This window comes from Fragaria vesca, linkage group LG2 (genome assembly GCF_000184155.1).
Source record: "Fragaria vesca subsp. vesca linkage group LG2, FraVesHawaii_1.0, whole genome shotgun sequence".
NCBI classification, from domain to species: Eukaryota; Viridiplantae; Streptophyta; class Magnoliopsida; order Rosales; family Rosaceae; genus Fragaria; species Fragaria vesca.
The window spans coordinates 22,670,344-22,691,077 of record NC_020492.1 but is presented as its reverse complement, the minus strand read 5'-3'; the positions used below and the strand labels follow the sequence as shown (position 1 = coordinate 22,691,077).

General features: G+C 40.1%; 5 protein-coding genes across 5 annotated transcripts in view; 3 read left to right on the top strand and 2 right to left on the bottom strand.

The window, feature by feature from the left end:
• Window positions 1–20,734, top strand: part of LOC101312889 (group 2 truncated hemoglobin YjbI-like) — a 771,661-nt gene that overhangs the window by 194,076 nt on the left and 556,851 nt on the right. The gene's annotated exons all lie outside the window — the stretch shown is intronic.
• Window positions 931–5,796, bottom strand: LOC101303185 (auxin-induced protein 5NG4-like). Its single transcript, XM_004291217.1, has 8 exons — window positions 5,380–5,796; window positions 4,901–4,963; window positions 4,665–4,781; window positions 4,437–4,552; window positions 4,267–4,382; window positions 2,477–2,632; window positions 1,510–1,661; window positions 931–1,267 (listed from the first exon to the last, which is right to left on the bottom strand). The coding sequence occupies exons 1-8, from the start codon at window positions 5,595–5,597 to the stop codon at window positions 1,084–1,086; spliced, it is 1,122 nt and encodes a 373-aa protein (XP_004291265.1). The 5' UTR covers window positions 5,598–5,796; the 3' UTR covers window positions 931–1,083.
• On the bottom strand, window positions 6,302–16,632 carry LOC101291691 (conserved oligomeric Golgi complex subunit 6-like). Its single transcript, XM_004291178.1, has 10 exons — window positions 16,615–16,632; window positions 9,748–10,152; window positions 9,543–9,650; window positions 9,392–9,459; window positions 9,156–9,279; window positions 8,936–9,082; window positions 8,589–8,849; window positions 8,215–8,490; window positions 7,617–7,760; window positions 6,302–7,071 (listed from the first exon to the last, which is right to left on the bottom strand). Exons 1-10 carry the CDS (start codon window positions 16,630–16,632, stop codon window positions 6,562–6,564), a joined length of 2,061 nt encoding a protein of 686 aa, XP_004291226.1. The 3' UTR covers window positions 6,302–6,561.
• On the top strand, window positions 11,600–16,005 carry LOC101313177 (probable apyrase 7-like). The gene is made up of 3 exons (XM_004291252.1): window positions 11,600–14,045; window positions 14,572–14,906; window positions 15,548–16,005. The coding sequence occupies exons 1-2, from the start codon at window positions 12,065–12,067 to the stop codon at window positions 14,880–14,882; spliced, it is 2,292 nt and encodes a 763-aa protein (XP_004291300.1). The 5' UTR covers window positions 11,600–12,064; the 3' UTR covers window positions 14,883–14,906; window positions 15,548–16,005.
• LOC101296179 (UPF0420 protein C16orf58 homolog) lies at window positions 16,714–20,632 on the top strand. Its single transcript, XM_004292857.1, has 7 exons — window positions 16,714–17,385; window positions 17,479–17,754; window positions 17,964–18,020; window positions 18,102–18,300; window positions 18,782–18,897; window positions 19,341–19,517; window positions 19,749–20,632. Exons 1-7 carry the CDS (start codon window positions 16,714–16,716, stop codon window positions 20,031–20,033), a joined length of 1,782 nt encoding a protein of 593 aa, XP_004292905.1. The 3' UTR covers window positions 20,034–20,632.

Sequence of the window (20,734 nt, the reverse complement as noted above, 5' to 3'; positions counted from 1 at the left end):
GAGAGAGAGAGAGATTTCCATTATGTATGTTTTGTTTATTAACACTCTGCAGACGAAACAGAAGCTCTAAAACCACGCGTGTGTGCGTCTCTTGTTTTCTTTAATCTGCTTTCGTTGTACTCCCACCCACTTCAAACTCGATGATCTTAGTTTAATTTGTTAAACTAAACACACATGCCTATCGATCTTGATGGAGGAGAGGTCGATAATGGTCGTCATGATTGCTAGAATGATATGAATATATCCTAGCTTAAGCAGCTCATAATACACAAGTTGACGCTTGTCCTTTTCAAGCTAGTCTATCTAATTATTGATCAAAAGGCAAAGGCAATAGTAGTGCAGATCTTAGGTTGTTGTTCTTGTTGATGCTGTTGTTGTAAGTGGGATTCTATCTGATATATTTGGAATCATTGTGCGAATTGAAAATTAAATTAGTCTAATCCAAGGATCTTCGTATTACCTAAGCAAACAGCACGCGCATCGTACCTATTTAGCCTCTTGATCATTCTCACGTAAGCATGATCATCACCGACAACGAACTATGTTTAAACACTACGCAAGTTATGATGGTTCAATATAAGTCTTCACGATCAAGAAATGTTGGTCGTTATGCCTTTGATTTGATCTGATTGTGTAAAATATACTTTGATCTGTTATCGGGTTACAGTAGTGTTCACTGACCTAAGATATTCATGCTCAATCGTCTTTAGATTTATATGGTTTACTGTCCATCTTTAGGACCCAAGAATAGATGACCAGGAGAACACTATGTACTGCTACCAGAGTACAGTAACGTAATATACCATGTTCCTGGTTCAAATAGAGAAGACGGAAATCTTTGAAGCATTTTCCACTTTCCTGGGTACGAGTCATGCGCATTGAATCATGAAGATGAACGGCTCAGGGGCTAATACAGTTCATACCTACTGTAACTCAACTGCATCGGCTGAATTTTCATTGAGAAAACATATGAATGGAAAAGACGTACTATCATATCTCAATGGCGGTCTATTGTCGATTTCAAGAGTTTTGCATAATAACTTTACATCACAAAACAATATAACTGTCTTCTTAATCGTCTTCTTAATCTGACGATGATTTTGGTAAAATGTGTACTCTCTGGAATGGTGTCTTTGCATCTTTGTGGATGAGAGGTTCAGAGACTCGAGCAATTGGCGGTATAACACCCAAAGCTGCTTGCCTTTCTCTAAAGGAGGCCCAAGTCACCACATAAAGACCAGCAATAATTAGCAAACCCCCTGCAACACTGTTTTCACATGAAAAAGAAAAAGGACCAAAATAAGCATCATTGGAGAATAAAGTGCTACAGTACAAGAAGCAGAGTATAGAAGAAGTAAACAAATAGGACTTCTAAAGTAGTTCAAATAAAGTTACAGAACTCAATTTTATAAAACAAAACAAAACATTTGTAAATCTATGTAACTTAACATCTATGGCCAACCAAGAAAAGGATTTAATAACAGAAATGAGAGCATCACTGGAGCAAACCTTCCCAAATAAATAGGGCTCCCGAGGAAAACTCTTGACAAAAAGGCTGAAGCTGCAGGTTGAAGTGGATTGTAAAGAGCAACCAAAGCAGGCCCCAAGATCTTATTGCACCACGTCAGGAGTCCATAATTAAGGGCAGATGCAATGATTCCCTGAAAACAAAGTATGTTCACAACTTTAAGAATTAAGCCAGCCTCAACTGGCAATGGGTTTGGTGAAAAAACTAATATAAAAAAATTCAAAGAAAGGTTTACGCATTAGTACAGAACCCTGATTCACTATCTGTAATCTAGTTGCAGACTATCAGATAACAAGGATACACAGCCAGTAGAGATGCCAAAGAGTCATCATCAAATTATCGTATATATTGTTTGTAAATGCTACTATGCCCAGGTCAAAAAGTTTCCCCTCCCCTTGAATCTTAATGAAATTACAAGGTCCATCATTGCTAACTGAACTTCTCTCTCCTAACAATGATACGAATGAGATGGGTATAGAGGTCAATCTGGAGAAAGAAAGCACCTAAGCAAGAGAAGTGGACGAAAAGCAAAAGGCCACCTTTTATTAGGTGTATAGTGAAAGGACACGTACACTGTTAATGATACCATTTTTAACAGAAAGTTCATCTTAGTAGTAGGGTCTTTTTACAAAGGAAATTGAAAGTTTAGGAGGCAGTCTGGCACAAAAAGAGCTCAAGCAAATGGAAACAGGTAAAAGTTCAGATTAGTTTGCTAAATCTTTTCCCATCAGTAGATATTGATATGTTCGCATAGTATTTGCTTCTTGCTTAACAAAATATTTAGTAAATCTCCCATCAGAATCCTGTTAACATTTTTTCACCAAAGAATGTTAGGCTTTTGCTTTGCATTTGCTTAGAACTTTCACTTAAGATTGCAATTTCTTATTACCTGGAGATTAGTAATCTATTACTGAACAATCACATATACGCAGCCAGATGGTAACTTACAGCGTAAAGAACTGCAAAAAGCTCGGACTGGGTCAAGCTCCAGTCTGTTGATTCATTGGTCATAAATAATGCAGTCACCACCATGAAAGAAGCACCAAATAAGTACGAATATGCTGACACTGACAGATTGGCAGGATATCTTTTCAAAAGTGGAGCCTGTAAGTTTCAAATCAACTGTTAGGAACTGAAAACACATGCAATTGTATATTGCCTATCACTAGTAAAGTTTACTGATGGGCATTGTGAATCAAATTTTAAATTTAAGTAAAAAATTTACTGATGGGCATTGTGAATCATTGCATGTTCATTCATTTCAACAAATCTGTACAGAAGTTAACTAAGGCCAAAGCTCACCCAGTCTCATAGATAGCAGCTACTTTGGAGAATGGACAATTTCAATGATGCCAGGAGTCTATGGCCTGTAAGCTTATTTTGGACATGATGGAATTGCATAATTTCAATAACAAATGTAATTATGCAGTCATGTCATGAAGAAGAGAATTTTTTTAAGTCTTTTCTTCTTCATTTTTGGTGTATTGAAAAAAACAAACAGACTCCTAGGTCTGGCTAAACCAAGATGTCAATACACCAAAACAGTTCTTAATAACACTGATAGGTAACAGGAGCCCTGGATGTCAGACTAAAAGAATTCAACCAATCCGCTGCCACATTTTTTTCCCCTTCGAATACGATGAGTGCGATCCCTAATCTTTTTAATAAGATCTCGCTGCCAATAATTTACAGCACATCTGAAGTAACTGACCCACAGAACAAATCTATTGCAATCAGAGGAAGAGAGGGGGGGGTTCCCTTTTCCAAGCTAGCTTGACCAAAACAGACCCCACAACTCGGCAATAAGGATGCCACTACCTCTAAGATGTTCTGGGAAACACATCACGCAAGCAGTCCCTTACCTCTGATTTATTCAGTATCAGCAATAATATTATTCACCAAGATTCTCTAGAAGGGACATGCAAAGAAAAGAGAGAAAGGCCTCTTGTCTTGGGGGTATGTACCATTTGTTACCACATTGGCTAACCACTACTCAGGTACTGAAGTGGTAACTCAAATATGAGACTGAGGCCAAGCTCATGATTTAAATTAACTTATATCTCCCTAATAAAATAAAAGTTCTGCCTAGGGCTCTGCATCTCCAATTATCAACAATTCAGTTAGAATGGTTGAGCTGGAGCTGAGTAACACTCCTGCAACAAAGTGTTTGAAGACCAAGAATCCCATTACACAAATTGCAGTACAGTACATGTCAATTTCCACTTTTGTTTTGTCTGGAACCAATGTTTGACATGAAGTTTCTAATTTGGAGGAATTCATAGCTTCCATAAAAGAGCCAAAATGCAGGAGGTTATCAGTTCCAGAATGAGATCATAAGCAGATTTAACTTTGAAAGATCCATCAGATATCATTATCCATATATATGAGTCTTCACACATATACTATCCAAACAAGCTCAAAATTATGATCACTTTGAGCTCAGCTCCTCCAAATCCTTGGCTCGATAGCCAGGATAGGAAAACTTAAATGTGATTACTCACCAAGAAATCAACAATTTTGGCATTGAACAATATAACTTCCCTATAGAAAGCTGTAATTCTAGACACGTATCTGTTGAAAACGGCATAAAGATGCACAACTACCATCTAGGATGGTTAACTAAACATTATTGATATGTCAGGTGAATTGTTTGTTCTAGAAAAGAAATTTGCAAGCCTTGAAAGTAAATAAGATTATTATAGATTCAACAGATAAAGGTAAAGTATATAATCATGCACCTGAATGGCTAGGAAAACCGCCATGCACATGCAGTTCCCTATCAAGCATAAAACTCCAAGATGAAAATTATCAAACCCAAAATCCAGGAAAGAGGACATCAACCACCCAACAGGCTCTGGTTGACCTTTGGCACTTATCTCACTTTGTGATGCAAAGTCTGGCTCTGTACTTCCAATCAAAGCAGGCCCTCGGAATAAGACCATGAATATGGCACCAGAAACACAAACAAGTGTACCAGAAACTTTCGCCTGCCCTTCAACCCTGAGCAAATTCACTCTTTCTGTGCTGCATGAAAAACGTTCACATATGATATTGTACAAGTAACCTCCATTTTTTAGTGTACATATTCTAGAAAATATACAAATGTAGAGTCAAAGGTAAACTTTTGCAAACTGACCCCATGAGCACTGCCAGGATAAAAGTAAAAACAGGGATAGAAGGTTGTATGGCAGCAGCGTATGTAGGATTTGTGTAGCCAAGACCAATAAGAAACAAAAGCTGGTTGCCAAAAATCCTGTTTCATACAAAGAACCAACAGAAGCCAAGTTGCATTCACTAGATCAGTAGGTCATGTCGTAATATGAGTAACCATGATAGACCATAGAATCCCATTGAGATAAAAACTCGCCTTACCCAGTTAGCCCAATAAAGAAGAAGGACACGAAGAGGCGTCTATTCATTGGTTGCCGAATCCGTCTACACACAAGAAATGAGTAAAGTTACATAATGCAGTGGTTTTTCATTCATGATCATACACCTAAAACAGTTGATTGCTCAACGTTATTCCACAGTATGACTTCAAATACACAGATGCATCATATATGTGGGGACTTATTAATGATTCTAAACTTCCACAGTTGTTGCATAAAGAGCCCAAAATCGATCATTTTCAAGTTTCAACTCAATAACAAGATATACCAGTCTCCTGAGCACTTAAAAATCAAACCTTTTATTTCCCTAAGCATCAAAGATGCAATTTTTTTACTGTTTAATCAAACCCAAGTTCATGTCTTGGCACATATTACACAAACTATCAATACAACACAAAAACTAATGGGCGCCGTAAGATCCAACCAAATCGAAAACAAAAAGAAAAGAGAAAAGGATCATACTTTTCACGGACATAGGCGATTGGAGCAAGAATGGCGAGAGCAAGAAGGTCTCGGTAGACACAGAAGACAAGCTGGTTGATACCCACATTGAGGGCTACTTTGGTAATTACATGATAGCCTCCGTTGAAGAGCTGAACCAGCGCCATGGCCGCGTGAGCCTTCCATACAACATCTCCTCCAACTGCTGCTGCTGACGAAGAAGCCACTGCTGCTGACATCACTCTCTCTCTAGCCTTCTGGGTCTGAGAGAGAGAGGGAGAGGGAGAGATCTTATGGAAAATGGTGGCGGTTAGTTTGTTGGTTTTAAGGGTCGTTGGATGCTTTTGGTTTTGTGTGAATCAGACTCTATCGTCTTCAAAGACGACTTTGCTGCCTTTGGAGATTTCCTTCCCACTTAATATGAAGAGTCTATCACTCGAATCTGATAATTGTATTTTCTTTTCTTTTATTTGCGTTGGCGTGTCAATTTTTGAATTAGGGAAAATGAAAATAAATAATTAAAAAAAACTCACGTCGAGACGATGTGAAGAACAACCTCGGCCATACCCAGAACTCCCAAGTGGCTTGTTCTTGTTGACTTTTCTTCTTCCTAGAAGTTTGATGTAAAATTTAGAAAAAAATCAAAAAAATCAACCTGTATCGTAACGCCATTATTAATGTAATTACAAAATAACAGATCGTATTCTTATGAGAGAACATAATTGAGGATGGAATGTCCTACAGTGTCTTTTATGAATCATGATTGAGGATGGCATGTCCCATTGTCCAGTGTGTTGGTATTACAAAGACAAGAGGAATCTGTAACATGAGTTCATGACAATGCCAAGCGCGCAATTGTGGTGTACCAAAAGTGGGGGATTCAGGAATAGTTGAGTTTGACGATTAAAATGTATAGTCAATTAGCTTCAAGATAAATATGTTTCGACGAAACTCATGAAACAAGCTGATGAAAAGTAATCTTTATCCACAAAAATACAACATATTCCACCAGTGTCTCCATTGGTACTAATGGCTTGTACCACCGTAATATCCATCCTAAAGTATTTACCTACATTCCTTTTGGCTAAAGAATAGTCGGAAGCGAGTGTTTGATAATCCGTTGAATGATGAAAAGGCAAGTTTATATAAAACAAACAGGCAAATGAGAGGCAAGAGGAGGCGAAGAGAAGAAAAATGTGTGCTTCAAATTCCTAAAATGGTCCTTATCTGGTCCGGAGGATGCCTTGCAAGTGACTTCGGATCTGAGTACCCATTCTTGGGATCCATAATTGCCTCGTATGTAAGGTCGTATATTTCTGCCAATGCTTTGGCCACTTGGATGCAAGCTTCAGCACGCAACTTTGGAACCTGCATCTGCTCGAATTCAGGCAGGGAGCTATCACTTCCCAAAACAAGTCCAAAGAAAGCCTTCAAACTCTCAGAAAGAGCAGCTGGAGAAGTGTCCTCAATCTCTACCAATGGAGTATTGCCAGACTCTTTGTTGGCTGAGTCACGGAAGTGTGACATTTTGTTCGACAAGCCACATCTTTTAAGGATCGCATCCACTTCATTTGCTACAAGACCGTGTATGTGTCTGTCTATCATTGCCCCAAGACTCTTCACATACTCTGCTGCAACTTCATGCCCCAACAATGGTTGTTGAATGGCACACAAGCAGTTGATGAGGAAAATTTTGGAGGATGTTTCACTAGACTGCATCAATCCATGTATGCATAGTCAGGAACCAATTGAAAGATGTAAGATTATCACAAAAAGCAAAGAACTACCAAAATTGGGATTTAACTATTAGGAAGGAAACAAGAACAAGGCTAGAAATGAATAACATACAAGCCCTTATATATGATTCTACCGATCTTCCTTTAACACTGATTTTTTTTTTTTTGTTTGAGAAGTGATTGCAGCTTGAAAAGCTCAGAAATTTTAGTATTAATAAATCTTAAATACTCAGTCCAGCAAATAGGCAATAATACAACTGGGTCGAACAGGAGTGACAGAAATCTTTGAACTCACTTGTCACAAGGGAAGTTGTTAAAAGTTCTAAAAGTGGGCGGGAAGATTGATATTGGGTTCGTGGTGGGGTGAGATAATGGGATTCTGATTTGACATACTTAGCGCCATGAAAAATTCGACGCAGTAGAGTTGATGAGAACAACAAAACCTAACACTACGCATGTGAAGATAGGTTTGCAATCAGACAGCAGTGCATTTATTGACATAAGTAAGAGGCAAGTAGAAACCTGAGGTGATGGGGTAGAACTGCTGGACAGTAGTGCATCAACTGAGGACTTACTGAATTTACCCGAATCAGAACTCATTCTATTTCTTCTTGAAGAATGGCCAGCTCCCTTGGACTTGTGTGCCTCTGCTGCTTGTTCACTTATCTGCAATGGTGGAAGTAACGGACTTTATTCAACATATCAAGTTGATTGGATACTATCACTATTATGTATTTCATTGTGCATGTGAAGCCTTTGCATAGCAATGTATAATGTCTTGAGCCTCTCCACACAATGATAGAGACAATAAAAAGAATTATCAGTTAAATGTTCTATAACATCGAATGTCTGACCCAGTTTCGCCAAAAAAAAAAATGTCTGACTCTGCAACAAGTTTGGCTCACAAGGCCAGGTCACCCTTTCTTGGAATTCTTTATGAACTGGTCCAGCTAACAGAGAGCCCGTTTGTGCAATTATACAACACGCAACAATTAATAGGTGAAGTTCGTTTAATTATTATGAACATGACATATGTAGACATCTGAATATTGTTTTAAGTAATGTAATACCAGCATCTCTAAGAATATACCATTTGTATAATATGTCTGCATAAACACACCTGAATAATTGGATCTAGTAAAGCAGAAATGACTTGATCGAAAGGAGGCTTCTTCTGAAGCATCATACTGTTATAGGTCTCAACTAATTCAAGCAGCACGGAAACTCCTTCTCTTACTGCTGGGGGTGGAGAAAGGTCAACAGCAACAAGGGGAGGATACCTCAAAAGCCTTTCTCCGCGGATTTTCAAGATATCAAAAAATGTTTTCTGAGCAGCGTCTTTCAGTGTCCACAGTGTATTAGATAAAGCTGTTTCGCTCCCAAGCAAATCTGATATCTGCAAGTAAGCAGACAGTGATAAATTGGTGGGAAAAAGACCAAAAGGAAAACATATGGGACAGTTTATTCCATTGAATCACAAGAAAGAATACTTACAGTGTAACTGTAAAACTCCAGGGTATTACTTAGTTTATATGAAATTATGAGACTGGATTGAGACTGCAAAACTTGTTCGACTCTCAATTTAAATGGACGGCAAACTCCTTCAAATATTCTATCCAGAACAAATGTAATATCAGATTCTATCTTCTGAGAATTACTTTCTTGGCTCTTGGACATTTGGTTTGTGGTTGGACTATCAGCAATAGAATCTGGATCAAGTAGCGCAAGTACAAGTTCACGTTCAGATGCCAAGGCCTGCAAAGAGAGCAAGAAACTACTATTAAGAGATGACGAGTTAAGATGCACAGTTATAAGATACCCAATTGGCCTTTGTTCCACACCTGATGTAACCAACCAAGCATATCCCCAACATATCGTAATGGATCATGAGCATGAACTTCAATAGGTCGCGGCACTCCTCCAGGTCCTCCGCGTGTAAGAGCACTGATAAACCGCCTGAACAACGCATTGTGCCTCATATTCGCTACCTGAAAGATTAACCTGTCAGCAAATATACAAACTAGGAAATTAATGGAAAATGGTATCAGCACAGAGAATCACCTCTTCTGCACAATACTTGAAAAGCACAGGCCTTTCCTTGAGGCAACGAACCGCGGTTCTCAACAGATCACTAACTTGAGGATTATCAGAGTCACCAAGCTGCCTACATTCCGCCTGAACCCACCTAAATTGTACGAGTAATTAAAGAGTCACCAAATCACCACTAGCATACTAGTATCTACCGAATCGAAACAATCATTATATAAATGAAGAAAGATCATAAGAGAAGAAAAAACCTGCACAGGCGCTCGTAAGCTCCCTCTTGATACACAGCCATCATATCCATGAGCTCCAGACCAGCACGCTGTATATCATCAACTTCAAATCAGCATTATATCCACAAGCATCACATTTCCGATTTTCGGTTCACAAATCCGAATAATGTACCTGGTGATGAGTCCTCAATAGCAGTTTACAATTAGCATGAATCTCCTGAACGTGAGAGAGCGCCTTGAAGAAGCTCTCGCTCAGTTCATCCTCCCTCAAAGCATTGATCTAGCCAAAACCACAAACAAACTAATCCGATCTCAGATTTCTCATCACCGGAATATATTCCGTTACGGCGAATCAGAGGATATAAATATTCCGTTACCTCTTGGTTGGAGAGCTGGTAATCGCGGAGGAAGCACGACACGATCTGCTGCCGTTGAGTGGTGACGTTAAGCTCCTGCTTGAGCCTTTCGGTGGTGGTGATGATGTCACCGGTGGTGGCGCTGCAGCTGTTGAGAGCCTTGGCGATCTTGTCGCAGCAATTGGCTAGCGCATTGACCTCGTCCTCGACGCGATCCAGGGCCTGCTGCGCCGCGCGCGACGCCTCGAGGAAGTCGACGTTGATGGAGAGGCCGCGCTTCTCGATGCTCGATCTGAGATTGCGCCGCGACTGAGGGGTATTTTCGGCGTAGAAAGAGGAGAGAGTGTTGAGAGAAGAGAGAACGTCCGGGGAGTCGGTGCGGCATTCCAGAACTTTCTTCAACTTCCGGGAGAGCCCCGGCGCCAGCTTCCCGTCCATGTCGTCGTCTTCTAGTCTTGTTCGTTGTGTGGGAGTGGGAGAGAAAGCTCGCTCCAAATCTGCATTTACAAGCGGATATGGATCGGGTCGAGTGACGGTTTAAGCACCCGGGTTAAGAATCCGATCCGTTCATTAGGAACGCACGATGTTATACGGCGTGTATCTACACGTTTACATAATTATATCTTAACTTCCCTCCACCCGAAACCGGCCCAAACGCAACCACAGACCAGAGGCCCAGGCCCAGACGCCCAAAGCCCGAACTCTGTCTCCACCGCCACCTGGCATTTACAGTAGTTTACGAAATGGGGAAAAAGGATACGAAATTATGTAAACAAAATTGAAGAGAGAGAGGGTACGAAATTACGTCATAATTACAGTCATGTCATCATTTTTTAAATTACAGTTTTACTTCCCGTTTTTTGAAAAATAACGATTCTGCTCTCACTTACGTCATAATTACAGTCATGTCATCACTCTCTAAATTACAGTTTTGCTCATCTCTCTCTCTTCTGCAATGAAGCGCGGGTAAGTTACCTAGTTAGAACAAGGATACACACAAAATTAGGGCTGGTATTGGTAGGTATACCGACTTTATTTACTAATACCATTAATAGCATGTACCAACCAACTTATGATTGGTAGACAAAATCCTCTACCAAAACCAACCACCGAAGTTGGTATACCGACTTAGTTGGTACTCGGTTGGTAATAGGCCTCTACCGAGTTTCGATTATGGCCCCAAAAAATGAAGTGATAAATATAATTTTTTCACAAATATAATGCAATGATAGTTTTGGTCTAATGGTATGTAGTCATATTTTTCATCAGAACAGTCATGGTTTTGAAACATACCTCTTGTTAAAATTTAAACATTTTATATTTTAATTGTATTTATATCTATAGTATGTTATAAATATAAAACAATACATATATTATATATTATACATATATTTTAATTGTCTTTACACGTATTATACATTTTATAGGTTGTTTGTAAAAGGTTAGATGTTTAGTTCTCGTTTCCTACATAAATATGAGTGTATTTTTGCATAATTACACATACATGGTACGAAAATCTCAATATCAAGTACCAACATGTTACCAAGACTGATACGGTATATCATACTGAGTAAGTCGATTACTAAGTCTTTAGTATACAAACTAAGTTAGTACGGTTGGTTGGTTTTAACATGGCCCAAATTGCCGGCCTTACATAAAATGAGATGCTAATGCTAAAAAGTAAAAACATTCCCCCGGGCCAAACACAACCACAAAGAAGGAAAGACAAATAAAGCCTACACGGCCCAGACGCCCAAAGCCCGAACTCTCCCATCTCATTCCAACGCCACCTGGCATTTTCACTCGTTTACGAAAACGGGAAAAAGGGTACGAAATTACGCAAAGAAAATTAAAAAGAGAGAGAAAAAGAAAGAGGGTATCGTGCTTCGTCCTGGTTGTGGTTGGATCTGAACAACCCGGATACTACTCCCACAGAGACCAAGACCCAGGAGAATTCAAACGTCTCTGTTCTACTCACTGTATTTGATTATCTTCTTCATTTCATTTTTAAAGCACTCCCCAATACGAATCAGTTTCATCTCTACGCCCATGGTCGTCGTCGTCTGTGATCATCTTGTTCATCCACTCTAGGTAAATCCTCCTCCCCAGCCTTGCTCCCGCTCTTTCTTCTCCAATATGGGCATTTGGATTTGCGTCCGATTTCTTCAATTCTTTGTCAATTTTCTCTGTTCTTACTCCCCAACTATAGTGTCACTCCGGATCTAGACTCCAACTCAATCCACCCACCATCATGTGATTGCTTGATTCATGTTGTTGGGTGTGTTGAAAGTTTCATATCTTTCTTCACAGCTATTCCAATTAGAAACCAACACCAACCATGGTGTTTAATTTCATTGCCAATTTCATTTCTTCTTTATCGAGTCGTCCTCAGGGTGGTGGGTCGGTTATTTCCCCTCCTAAATCTGCCGCGTTTGCATTTGCTCACAGCGCACGCAACAAGAACTTTCTGAGACTCTCGTCGTCTCTCCAGGATTTCTCATCTTATAGCCACGTTGATATCGAAGATCCCAATATCGCAACTGTGTCACATTCGAAACCTCCTCCTCATTCGTTGCAGAGAGAGGCCGCTGCCTCTCCCTCCAGCTTTTCCAAGGAGAAATCGCTGCCAGGAGGAGGAGGAGGTGCTTCGTTTTCGCGCAACAAGTGGGTTCGAGCATTCATATATCTTTGCTGTGTATTGTTGGTTGGTTTTCTGGTTTATTTGGTTTCCATGTTGGTTTATTCTTACTGGTTTAAAGGAGAGCCGAAGTACTATATTGTGCTTGATTGTGGAAGTACTGGAACTAGAGTTTATGTATATCAGGCATCCGCTGATGATAATGAGAAAGGTAACAGTTTTCCGATTGTGATGAAGTCATTAACAGAAGGTCTTCAGAGGAAACCTAATGCACACACCGGGCGAGCTTATGATCGGATGGAAACTGAGCCTGGGCTTGACAAGTTGGTGCACAATGTTTCCGGCTTGAAGGCTGCAATAAAGCCACTTGTTCAATGGGCGGAGAAGCAAATTCCAAAGGATGCACATAAGACAACGTCCCTCTTCCTCTATGCAACTGCAGGGGTTCGTAGGCTGCCGAGTAATGATTCAAAATGGCTTCTAGATAATGCATGGTCTATACTCAAGAGGTCGCCTTTCTTGTGCCAAAGAGATTGGGTTAGGACTATCAGTGGCCTGGAAGAAGCTTACTTTGGATGGATAGCCCTTAACCATCACAGGGGTATGTTTGGGGCTGGACCTAGAAAGCCAACATTTGGCTCGCTTGACTTGGGTGGTTCATCACTGCAGGTTACATTTGAGAGTAATGAACATGTACAACAAGACACCAGTTTAAAAATTAGGATTGGGACTGTTTACCATCATCTCACTGCATATTCTCTTGCCGGTTATGGTTTAAATGATGCGTTTGACAAGTCTGTGGGTCGTCTCTTTGAAAGGCTTCCAGAAGTCAATAAGACAGAACTAGTAAATGGGAAGGGAGAACTTAAGCATCCGTGCTTGCAGACTGGGTACAAGGAGCAGTACATTTGCTCTCAATGTGTTTCGAAAATCCAAGAAGGTGGCCCTGTGATTGCAAAAAAGAATTTGGGTAAAGGAGGAAGGTCAGGGGTTCCTCTGAAGCTCGTTGGTGCTCCAAACTGGGAAGAGTGTGGTAAACTAGCACGAGTTGCTGTTAATTTATCAGAATGGTCCAATATAACCCCTGCAATGGATTGTGACGTGCAACCTTGTGCTCTTCCAGATGGTTTACCCCGGCCTTCTGGAAATTTTTTTGCAATTTCAGGATTTTTTGTGGTTTACCGGTTTTTCAATTTGACTTCTGAGTCGTCACTTGATGATGTATTGGAAAAGGGCCGGCTATTTTGTGAAAGAACTTGGGAAGTTGCAAAGAAGAGTGTTGCTCCACAGCCTTTCATTGAACAGTACTGTTTTAGGGCACCATATATTGCATTCTTGCTGAGGGAGGGCTTGCACATTATAGACAAACAAATCACCATTGGTTCTGGAAGTATCACATGGACACAGGGGGTTGCTCTGCTGGAAGCTGGAAAGACACTTTCGATTGGACTGGGGTTTCGCAGTTATGAAATACTCCAGATGAAAATAAACCCAATATTTCTTCTTTTGGTTTTGTTTATATCATTGATTTTACTCCTTTGTGCATTATCATGCATTGGCAATTGGATGCCAAAGGTTTTCTGGAGGCCGTATCTCCCGCTGTTTATGAGCAATAATGCCTCTTCTGCATCTGTTATGCAATCTCCTTTCCGGTTCCAGCGCTGGAGTCCTATTATTCCTGGTAAGCTCTTATTCAAGAATTTTGATTTGCTAGTTCTGAAATGATTTGCATAAGCAACTGTAATGTTTCTTACATTAGAATTTTACCGTGTTCCCATTGTGTTTCCAAGAGGTTTCCTCTGGAGGGATCTTCCCCTCATTTATTCATCACATCCTCTGGTCATGGTTCTGAATCAGTCCCTCCAGAATGTGATGTTTGGATATACATAATAGCTAGGCTAGGTATAAGAGAACAAATTGTTTCAGTGAATTAGCTGTGTACATTTATAGTTTAAGCAATCTAGTGCAAATTCATGAGAATGATTATGTGGAAGGCTATGAATCTAGAGTCTTAAGAGGGCTGGTTTGTGTGTAACAACATGCGCCTATAATGAAATTATTAGGGAAATATTGAGAAATTCGAGAAAAAGAACCAAGATATGTCCCAATATGAGGGATGCTAGTATAGAGCCTTTTGAGGATGGTCCTATGAATTTGTAATGCCCCCTGCTATATCCTTAGGAGTCAATGTCAACTTTGTATTTCAGGGGATGGCAGAGTAAAGACGCCTCTAAGTCCGACAGTTGCAGGTGGTGTCCAACAAAGACCATTCGGATTGGGACATGGTCTCAACAACGGTGGTGACATCCAACTAATGGAGTCTTCCTTGTACCCATCAAGTAGCAGTATATCCCATAGCTATTCGGCAAATAGCCTGGGCCAGATGCAATTCGACAGCAGTAGCATGGGCTCTTTCTGGTCTCCTCACAGATCTCAGATGCGTCTTCAAAGCAGGCGATCACAATCTCGAGAAGACTTGAACTCTTCTCTTACTGAGGCACACATGACAAAAGTTTAAAACATGTTCATCTGCAAATTTTTGGTATGCTCATTTCTTTCTTTCTAACTACCCTTTATATTTATTGAGAAATAACTTGAAATCCCCATTCAAGCTTAAGGTATTGATATTGGCCCTACAATCTACAAATATGTATTCCAGTTCAGCTAAGACATATTTTACTGCATACCTAAAACAATAGTTTCTCAAAATATGGTACACCTGCTAAATATTTCTGAAGTGATGACTTGACATATACTTCTCCCATTACAATGGCTATATTTAAGATAATAAAGACATCTATCTTTCTTGGGTATTGCAATTAAAGGGATCTTCCAGTTGAAATATATTTGCCAGGGAGGCCAAGAATCATATACCATCTTATTAAGAGTGTGTCTCCTGATTGTGCATCTAGTTTTTATTTGATTCTTAAACCTATTCTTACTGGTGCATAATTTTCATGTATTGGTAATGCCACCGCATATCTATTGTCACCAGTTTTAGTAAATATTTTCTCCTGTGCCTATGCTAATGTTGCCTCAAGTTAAGTGTGTTCCGTTGAATCTCAATATTTCTACCCTCTTATAGGTATTGAATAATTTCAGATTTTTTTTTTTCCACTTTTCTTTCAAGTGGTTGATATTGTGGTTTTGGATCGAGCTGTCCTAATTGATCAATTTCAACAGATTGTTTTGCAGGTGAGTGTTGATCTGTTAACAAGGCTGCAATGTACTTGGGATCTAGGGTCATGTTCACCAACAGTGCTTCACGGATTCTGAAATTACTTGGTACCATAATCATGTTCACCCCCTCTGAATATCGCCAAAGTTCACTTTCGATCAGGGCTGCGGATCTGCTGAGCACTATACATGAGGCATCCGCTTGAGCTCACTTTCTGATCTGAATCCGCCTGATCTGATCAGAAATCCAACAATCTTAAATGTTCAACACTACACATATATGTCTAGTCTATGATTCACATTAGCAGTTTATTAACACAAACTTCATTGTTTCATGAGTTAGCACATTTTGACATGAGAAATGATGAAAGATGATATATAGGCAGCGATTATACCAAAGGTGTACAAATATCCTCCTATACATTCAGACATTGTTTAAATCAAACTAGTCCGTTTCAGGTTTCAGGAGGAACCATCCACCCAGCTCTCAAACACACACACACACAAATACATATATAGGGCTCTTCTGAGCATTCTATTTTTTTTGTCTTTTCAAGGGTTCAATTCGTGATTAGTTGTTTGATTATACTGTATATTGGTATCTCAATTCTTTGTCAGATTGAAAATAATCTAAGGCATCTGTACTCGCTATCTACGATTCATGCTGGACAGAATTAGGACAAATTTAATCTGATCTAATTTGGAACCTTACAGAATACCAATTTCGGTGAAAACTGACATAAACCGTATGCAGTCTTGAAAACATGGAAAATGATTCACTTTTGTGAATTTATCCTTCAAATTGTGGACTGTATGCTTCTAATTTTTTTTTTTTAACTAAACAATTCAGATACTACGACCGGTCTATGTGAGTCGAACTGACGACCTCCCACATATAAATAGGAGATTTTATATCACTAGACCAAATAATAATAGACATTCTAACTCTAAATGATAAATAGGCATTCTAACTCTTTCTTGGCATAAATCTCTTATAACCAAAATCACGTTTTCCTCATACATTCTAAGCTTTGTCGAAAAATTATGTCAAAACGTTTTCTTTGAAATTTAACTCCAACCAATGTCGACATGACCCCGTAAATGAATAAAAAGAAAAGGTGTATTTGGTAAATAAAGAAGCAGCAGCAGCACAAGTGAGAAAGGAGGGAGAGATGGGCTGCGCTTCCAAGTCCTTGTTCACTCTCCATTTCCCGCCTCCACCGCGTCCCTACCTCGCCGCCGCTACCAACTCCGCCGCGCCATGGCCCTCTCCTCCAAACCTCACTCCTCTCTTCTCTTCCCTCCACCTCAACTCACCACCGCAATTCCGCTCCCGCGTCCTGCCGCCTCTAAAACATTTCCTCACCGCCCCCACCGGCGGCTCCGACGCCGGAAACAACAACAACAACTCCGGCGGAGGTTGGAACAATCCCTTCGACTCATCCTCGTGGTGGTGGCACGACGACGACAGCGGCGGTTCGTCTCACAACCTCGCTCTGTTCTCGTCTATATTCCTCGCCGCCGTGGCGTGTTGCTTCTGCCACCTCAGGCTGGCGTATGCCCTAGCGTCGGAGGAGGACGCGGAGTCTGTGTGGGAGGTCAAGGGAGGCAAGTGGACGAAGCTCGCTCCTGATTTTGTGAGGGACGCCTTTGTTGCTGACGGCGGCGGCGGCTTGGGTTCGATAAGCTTTGAGAGCCTAGGGCTTCAATGCAAGAGTCTATTTGTGCAGTTGATGCTTCCAGAAGGTTTTCCTGATAGTGTGACTAGTGATTATCTGGACTACTCTCTCTGGAGAGCTGTCCAGGGCGTCGCTAGCCAGGTCAGCGGTGTCCTTGCCACACAGGTAGCTTAGTTTTCGCCTTTTTTTTTCGGCACGCATTGTTGTATTTTGTAGTGTAGAATTGATGATGATGATGAGTTTGATTTGTTTGTGAAGGCTTTGCTGTATGCTGTTGGATTGGGGAAAGGTGCTATTCCGACGGCTGCGGCGCTGAATTGGGTGCTCAAGGATGGGATTGGATACCTGAGCAAGATTATGCTCTCGAAATACGGGAGGCATTTTGATGTCAACCCGAAAGGGTGGAGGCTGTTTGCTGACCTTCTTGAGAATGCTGCTTTTGGAATGGAGATGCTTACGCCTGTGTTTCCTAATCATTTTCTCTTGATTGGTGCTGCTGCTGGCGCAGGGCGCTCGGCTGCTGCACTTATTCAGGTTATTTTCGATGTCAAGTTTCCGACTTTTATATAAGAAGTACGAGTAGCTTTTTTCTTTATGATAACGGCGCTCTATAAATGTATTAACTGTGGGTATAGTTGAGAACATACTCATATGTAGGCAATGTTGAATTGCGATTCATTTATAATAATGTATGTACATCATCATTTCAACCAATATAATGATGTGTGGTTATCATTTGACAGGCTGCTACAAGGAGCTGTTTCTATGCTGGTTTTGCTGCTCAGAGGAACTTTGCTGAGGTATCAAATGGCACTAGAATTTGATTGGTTTTATTCTTTTACCTTGTTGTACTAATCTGAAAGGATGATAATAAACTGTAGGTGATTGCTAAGGGTGAAGCTCAGGGAATGGTGAGCAAGTTTATTGGGATCATGCTTGGTATAGCATTGGCTAACCAGATAGGCTCTTCTACGTCTCTGGGCCTAGCTTCATTTAGTCTGGTCACTTGCATCCACATGTTCTGCAATCTGAAATCGTATCAAGCCATTCAATTAAGGACTTTAAATCCTTATCGTGCAAGTAATTCCTGTTTTTCTTAAGTTTTTATTTTTTATTTTTTGTTATGGAAAATAATGTGGGCGGATATTTTTTTAATCCACATTTCATTCATTGCAAGCTGTCTTGTGCATGAAAAACCAAATATTCTTCTCAGCAGGGAAAAAAAAAATACCAAACATGCTTTTCTCTGAATAAGAACACCAAATATTCTGTTGCATGACTGCCTTCCAAGAATGTGAAAAGAAAGGATTCATGATGATTCAGCACACTAATAGGCCTATGAAGTTAAATTGGAACCATAGCATGTTGAGTATGCGTTGTTCATCAGCATCCAAATGGAATATGTCGTGATACCCCAATTACTGTTCCTTGATGACCAGACCCATCTTTATCACATGCAGCATCATTTTTCGTACCTATCTTCATAAGAAAATCAAATAATAACTATTTTCTTGACGATCTGAATTACAAACTAAATAAAATGTTCCTGGTTGTTTCAAAGGTTTGGTTTTTAGCGAATATCTGCTTAGTGGCCAAGCACCTCCTGTCAAAGATGTCAACGAAGAGGAACCGCTTTTTCCAGCTGTACCATTTCTGAATTGGAAGCCAGCAAACAAAGTGAGTTATTCATGCCCTCCTCATGTGACTAATTACTTATGAACTTGAGTAATGTAGGACAGTTTTGAGATTTCAGTCTGAAGGCTGTGTTGTGTCTTGTGGGAGATGGTAGAAGGGTCATAGATGACTGTTCAAGAGATACAGAGAGATAAGAAAGCCTAGTAGATGTAAGTTTAATCAATTATTCCTTGAGGAAATGATTCAACTTGCGAAGCCATGATGCTTCGAGCACAACTAAGATTACTATCAAGTGCGACTCACAATATTTAATGAAGTCTCCTTTCTTGATTCGGAGGTTTTGAAATATTTATACATTTAATAGTTACTCAGAGGATACTAAACAATATGGAATCAGATAATAGTTCATAAATGATTTTATGCTTATGTTGAAGGTTGCATAGTCTGATGTGCATGCATTGTTTCCTTTGTACATCCATCTTTAGGGACAACCAACAGTATTATCTTCAGAAGCGAAGGATGCTGCAGCTGAAATTGAGCAAAGGTTGCAGTTGGGATGCAAGCTTAGTGATCTAATCAACAACAAAGAGGATGTGCATGCACTGTTCAATTTATATAAAGAAGAAGGCTATATTTTGACCGAGCACAGGGGAAGATACTGTGTGAGTTATTATCTTTTTCTCTAATCCCCCGTCCTCCTGTTTATTTCACTCGCTTTATGGAATTGTAGAACATCCAAAGGAAAGGAATCCATAAGAAAGATCAAGATTATGTCTTCGTATCTTTTGTTGAAACTGAAAACTGTAGTGCGATTATTTTTGTCTACCTTGTATGCATTTACACTTGGACATAAAAACTTTTTGGTTGTGACTTTATATATTGGTGTGAATCAGGTGGTTCTTAAAGAAACATCTTCACTACAAGACATGCTCAAAGCATTGTTTCATGTCAATTATCTGTATTGGTTGGAGAAGAATGCCGGAATTGAAGCAAAAGGAACTTCCATCGACTGCAGACCAGGTGGAAGACTGGAAATGTCTCTAGATTATGTGCGGAGGGAATTTGACATCATCAAAACCGATGGGGAATCAGTTGGTTGGGTTACAGATGGTCTTATTGCAAGACCTGCACCTAATAGAATTCGTCCGGTTTATGAGGCCTCATCAGTTGCTTGCTGACATGACCGGCAGATGTGTTCCATCATGGTATCTCATAGGAAATGAGGAAAGAAACCATAATTGGATCCCCATGCATTTGCCCTTGCTTCATTATTTTCTGCAGATGGAAAGACTAACTTACGGGACACAATATGTGACAAGAAGGTACATTTGCAAGCTATCACCTATGGGAAGGGATGACTAGTCATCTCGGGGTGTTGCACTTGCTGCAGATGGCTCCTTCTTTCGTCAATGTTGTGGCCTGAAACACAGGATTAATTTGAATAGGATGATTGGTCTTGGTTATCAGGATGCTGATTTACTGCATAGAAGATGTGTAGGTATAGAAATGCAGTAGCGCAGGACTGAACCTTTGCAGTTATAGAGATGGTTCTCGGCACAGGCCATTGACGTCGCATAATAGGACATATGTTTCAATCAGAAATTTTCATGTTTCTTGTACTCTTTTAGGTTCTTCTATTTGGTTTTGGACATCCTTTTAGTCAAAGTTGTATGGTAGGAAATTGTAGTTCAATTTGATTAGTAAGTAGATCCTCTCCCTCTCCCTGTAGTTTTTAACTCTGTAATTGAAGGAATGCCTGAATTTGTGCATTATATTTAGGATCTTTAGACTGAAACAAACGAGAAATTTTTCAGTGCTACGGGAGGACCACGTGGTAGTCTGACGTGGTCTTACTTTCTAATCAAATTTAGACATGTAG

Excerpts from the sequence above, each read along its gene's own strand:
- LOC101303185 (XM_004291217.1), bottom strand. The coding sequence starts at position 5,597 with ATGTCAGCAGCAGTGGCTTCTTCGTCAGCAGCAGCAGTTGGAGGAGAT. Across the intron at positions 2,633-4,266 it reads CGGTTTTCCTAGCCATTCAG|GCTCCACTTTTGAAAAGATA; the intron begins GTGCATGATTAT and ends TGAAACTTACAG. Across the intron at positions 1,662-2,476 it reads TTTTTGCAGTTCTTTACGCT|GGAATCATTGCATCTGCCCT; the intron begins GTAAGTTACCAT and ends CTTTGTTTTCAG.
- LOC101313177 (XM_004291252.1), top strand. The coding sequence starts at position 12,065 with ATGGTGTTTAATTTCATTGCCAATTTCATTTCTTCTTTATCGAGTCGT. Across the intron at positions 14,046-14,571 it reads CTGGAGTCCTATTATTCCTG|GGGATGGCAGAGTAAAGACG; the intron begins GTAAGCTCTTAT and ends TTTGTATTTCAG.
- LOC101291691 (XM_004291178.1), bottom strand. Across the intron at positions 9,651-9,747 it reads ACCAGCTCTCCAACCAAGAG|ATCAATGCTTTGAGGGAGGA; the intron begins GTAACGGAATAT and ends GGTTTTGGCTAG. Across the intron at positions 9,460-9,542 it reads TATTGAGGACTCATCACCAG|CGTGCTGGTCTGGAGCTCAT; the intron begins GTACATTATTCG and ends GATGATATACAG.
- LOC101296179 (XM_004292857.1), top strand. The coding sequence starts at position 16,714 with ATGGGCTGCGCTTCCAAGTCCTTGTTCACTCTCCATTTCCCGCCTCCA. Across the intron at positions 17,386-17,478 it reads GCGGTGTCCTTGCCACACAG|GCTTTGCTGTATGCTGTTGG; the intron begins GTAGCTTAGTTT and ends TTGTTTGTGAAG. Across the intron at positions 18,301-18,781 it reads TTTAAATCCTTATCGTGCAA|GTTTGGTTTTTAGCGAATAT; the intron begins GTAATTCCTGTT and ends GTTGTTTCAAAG.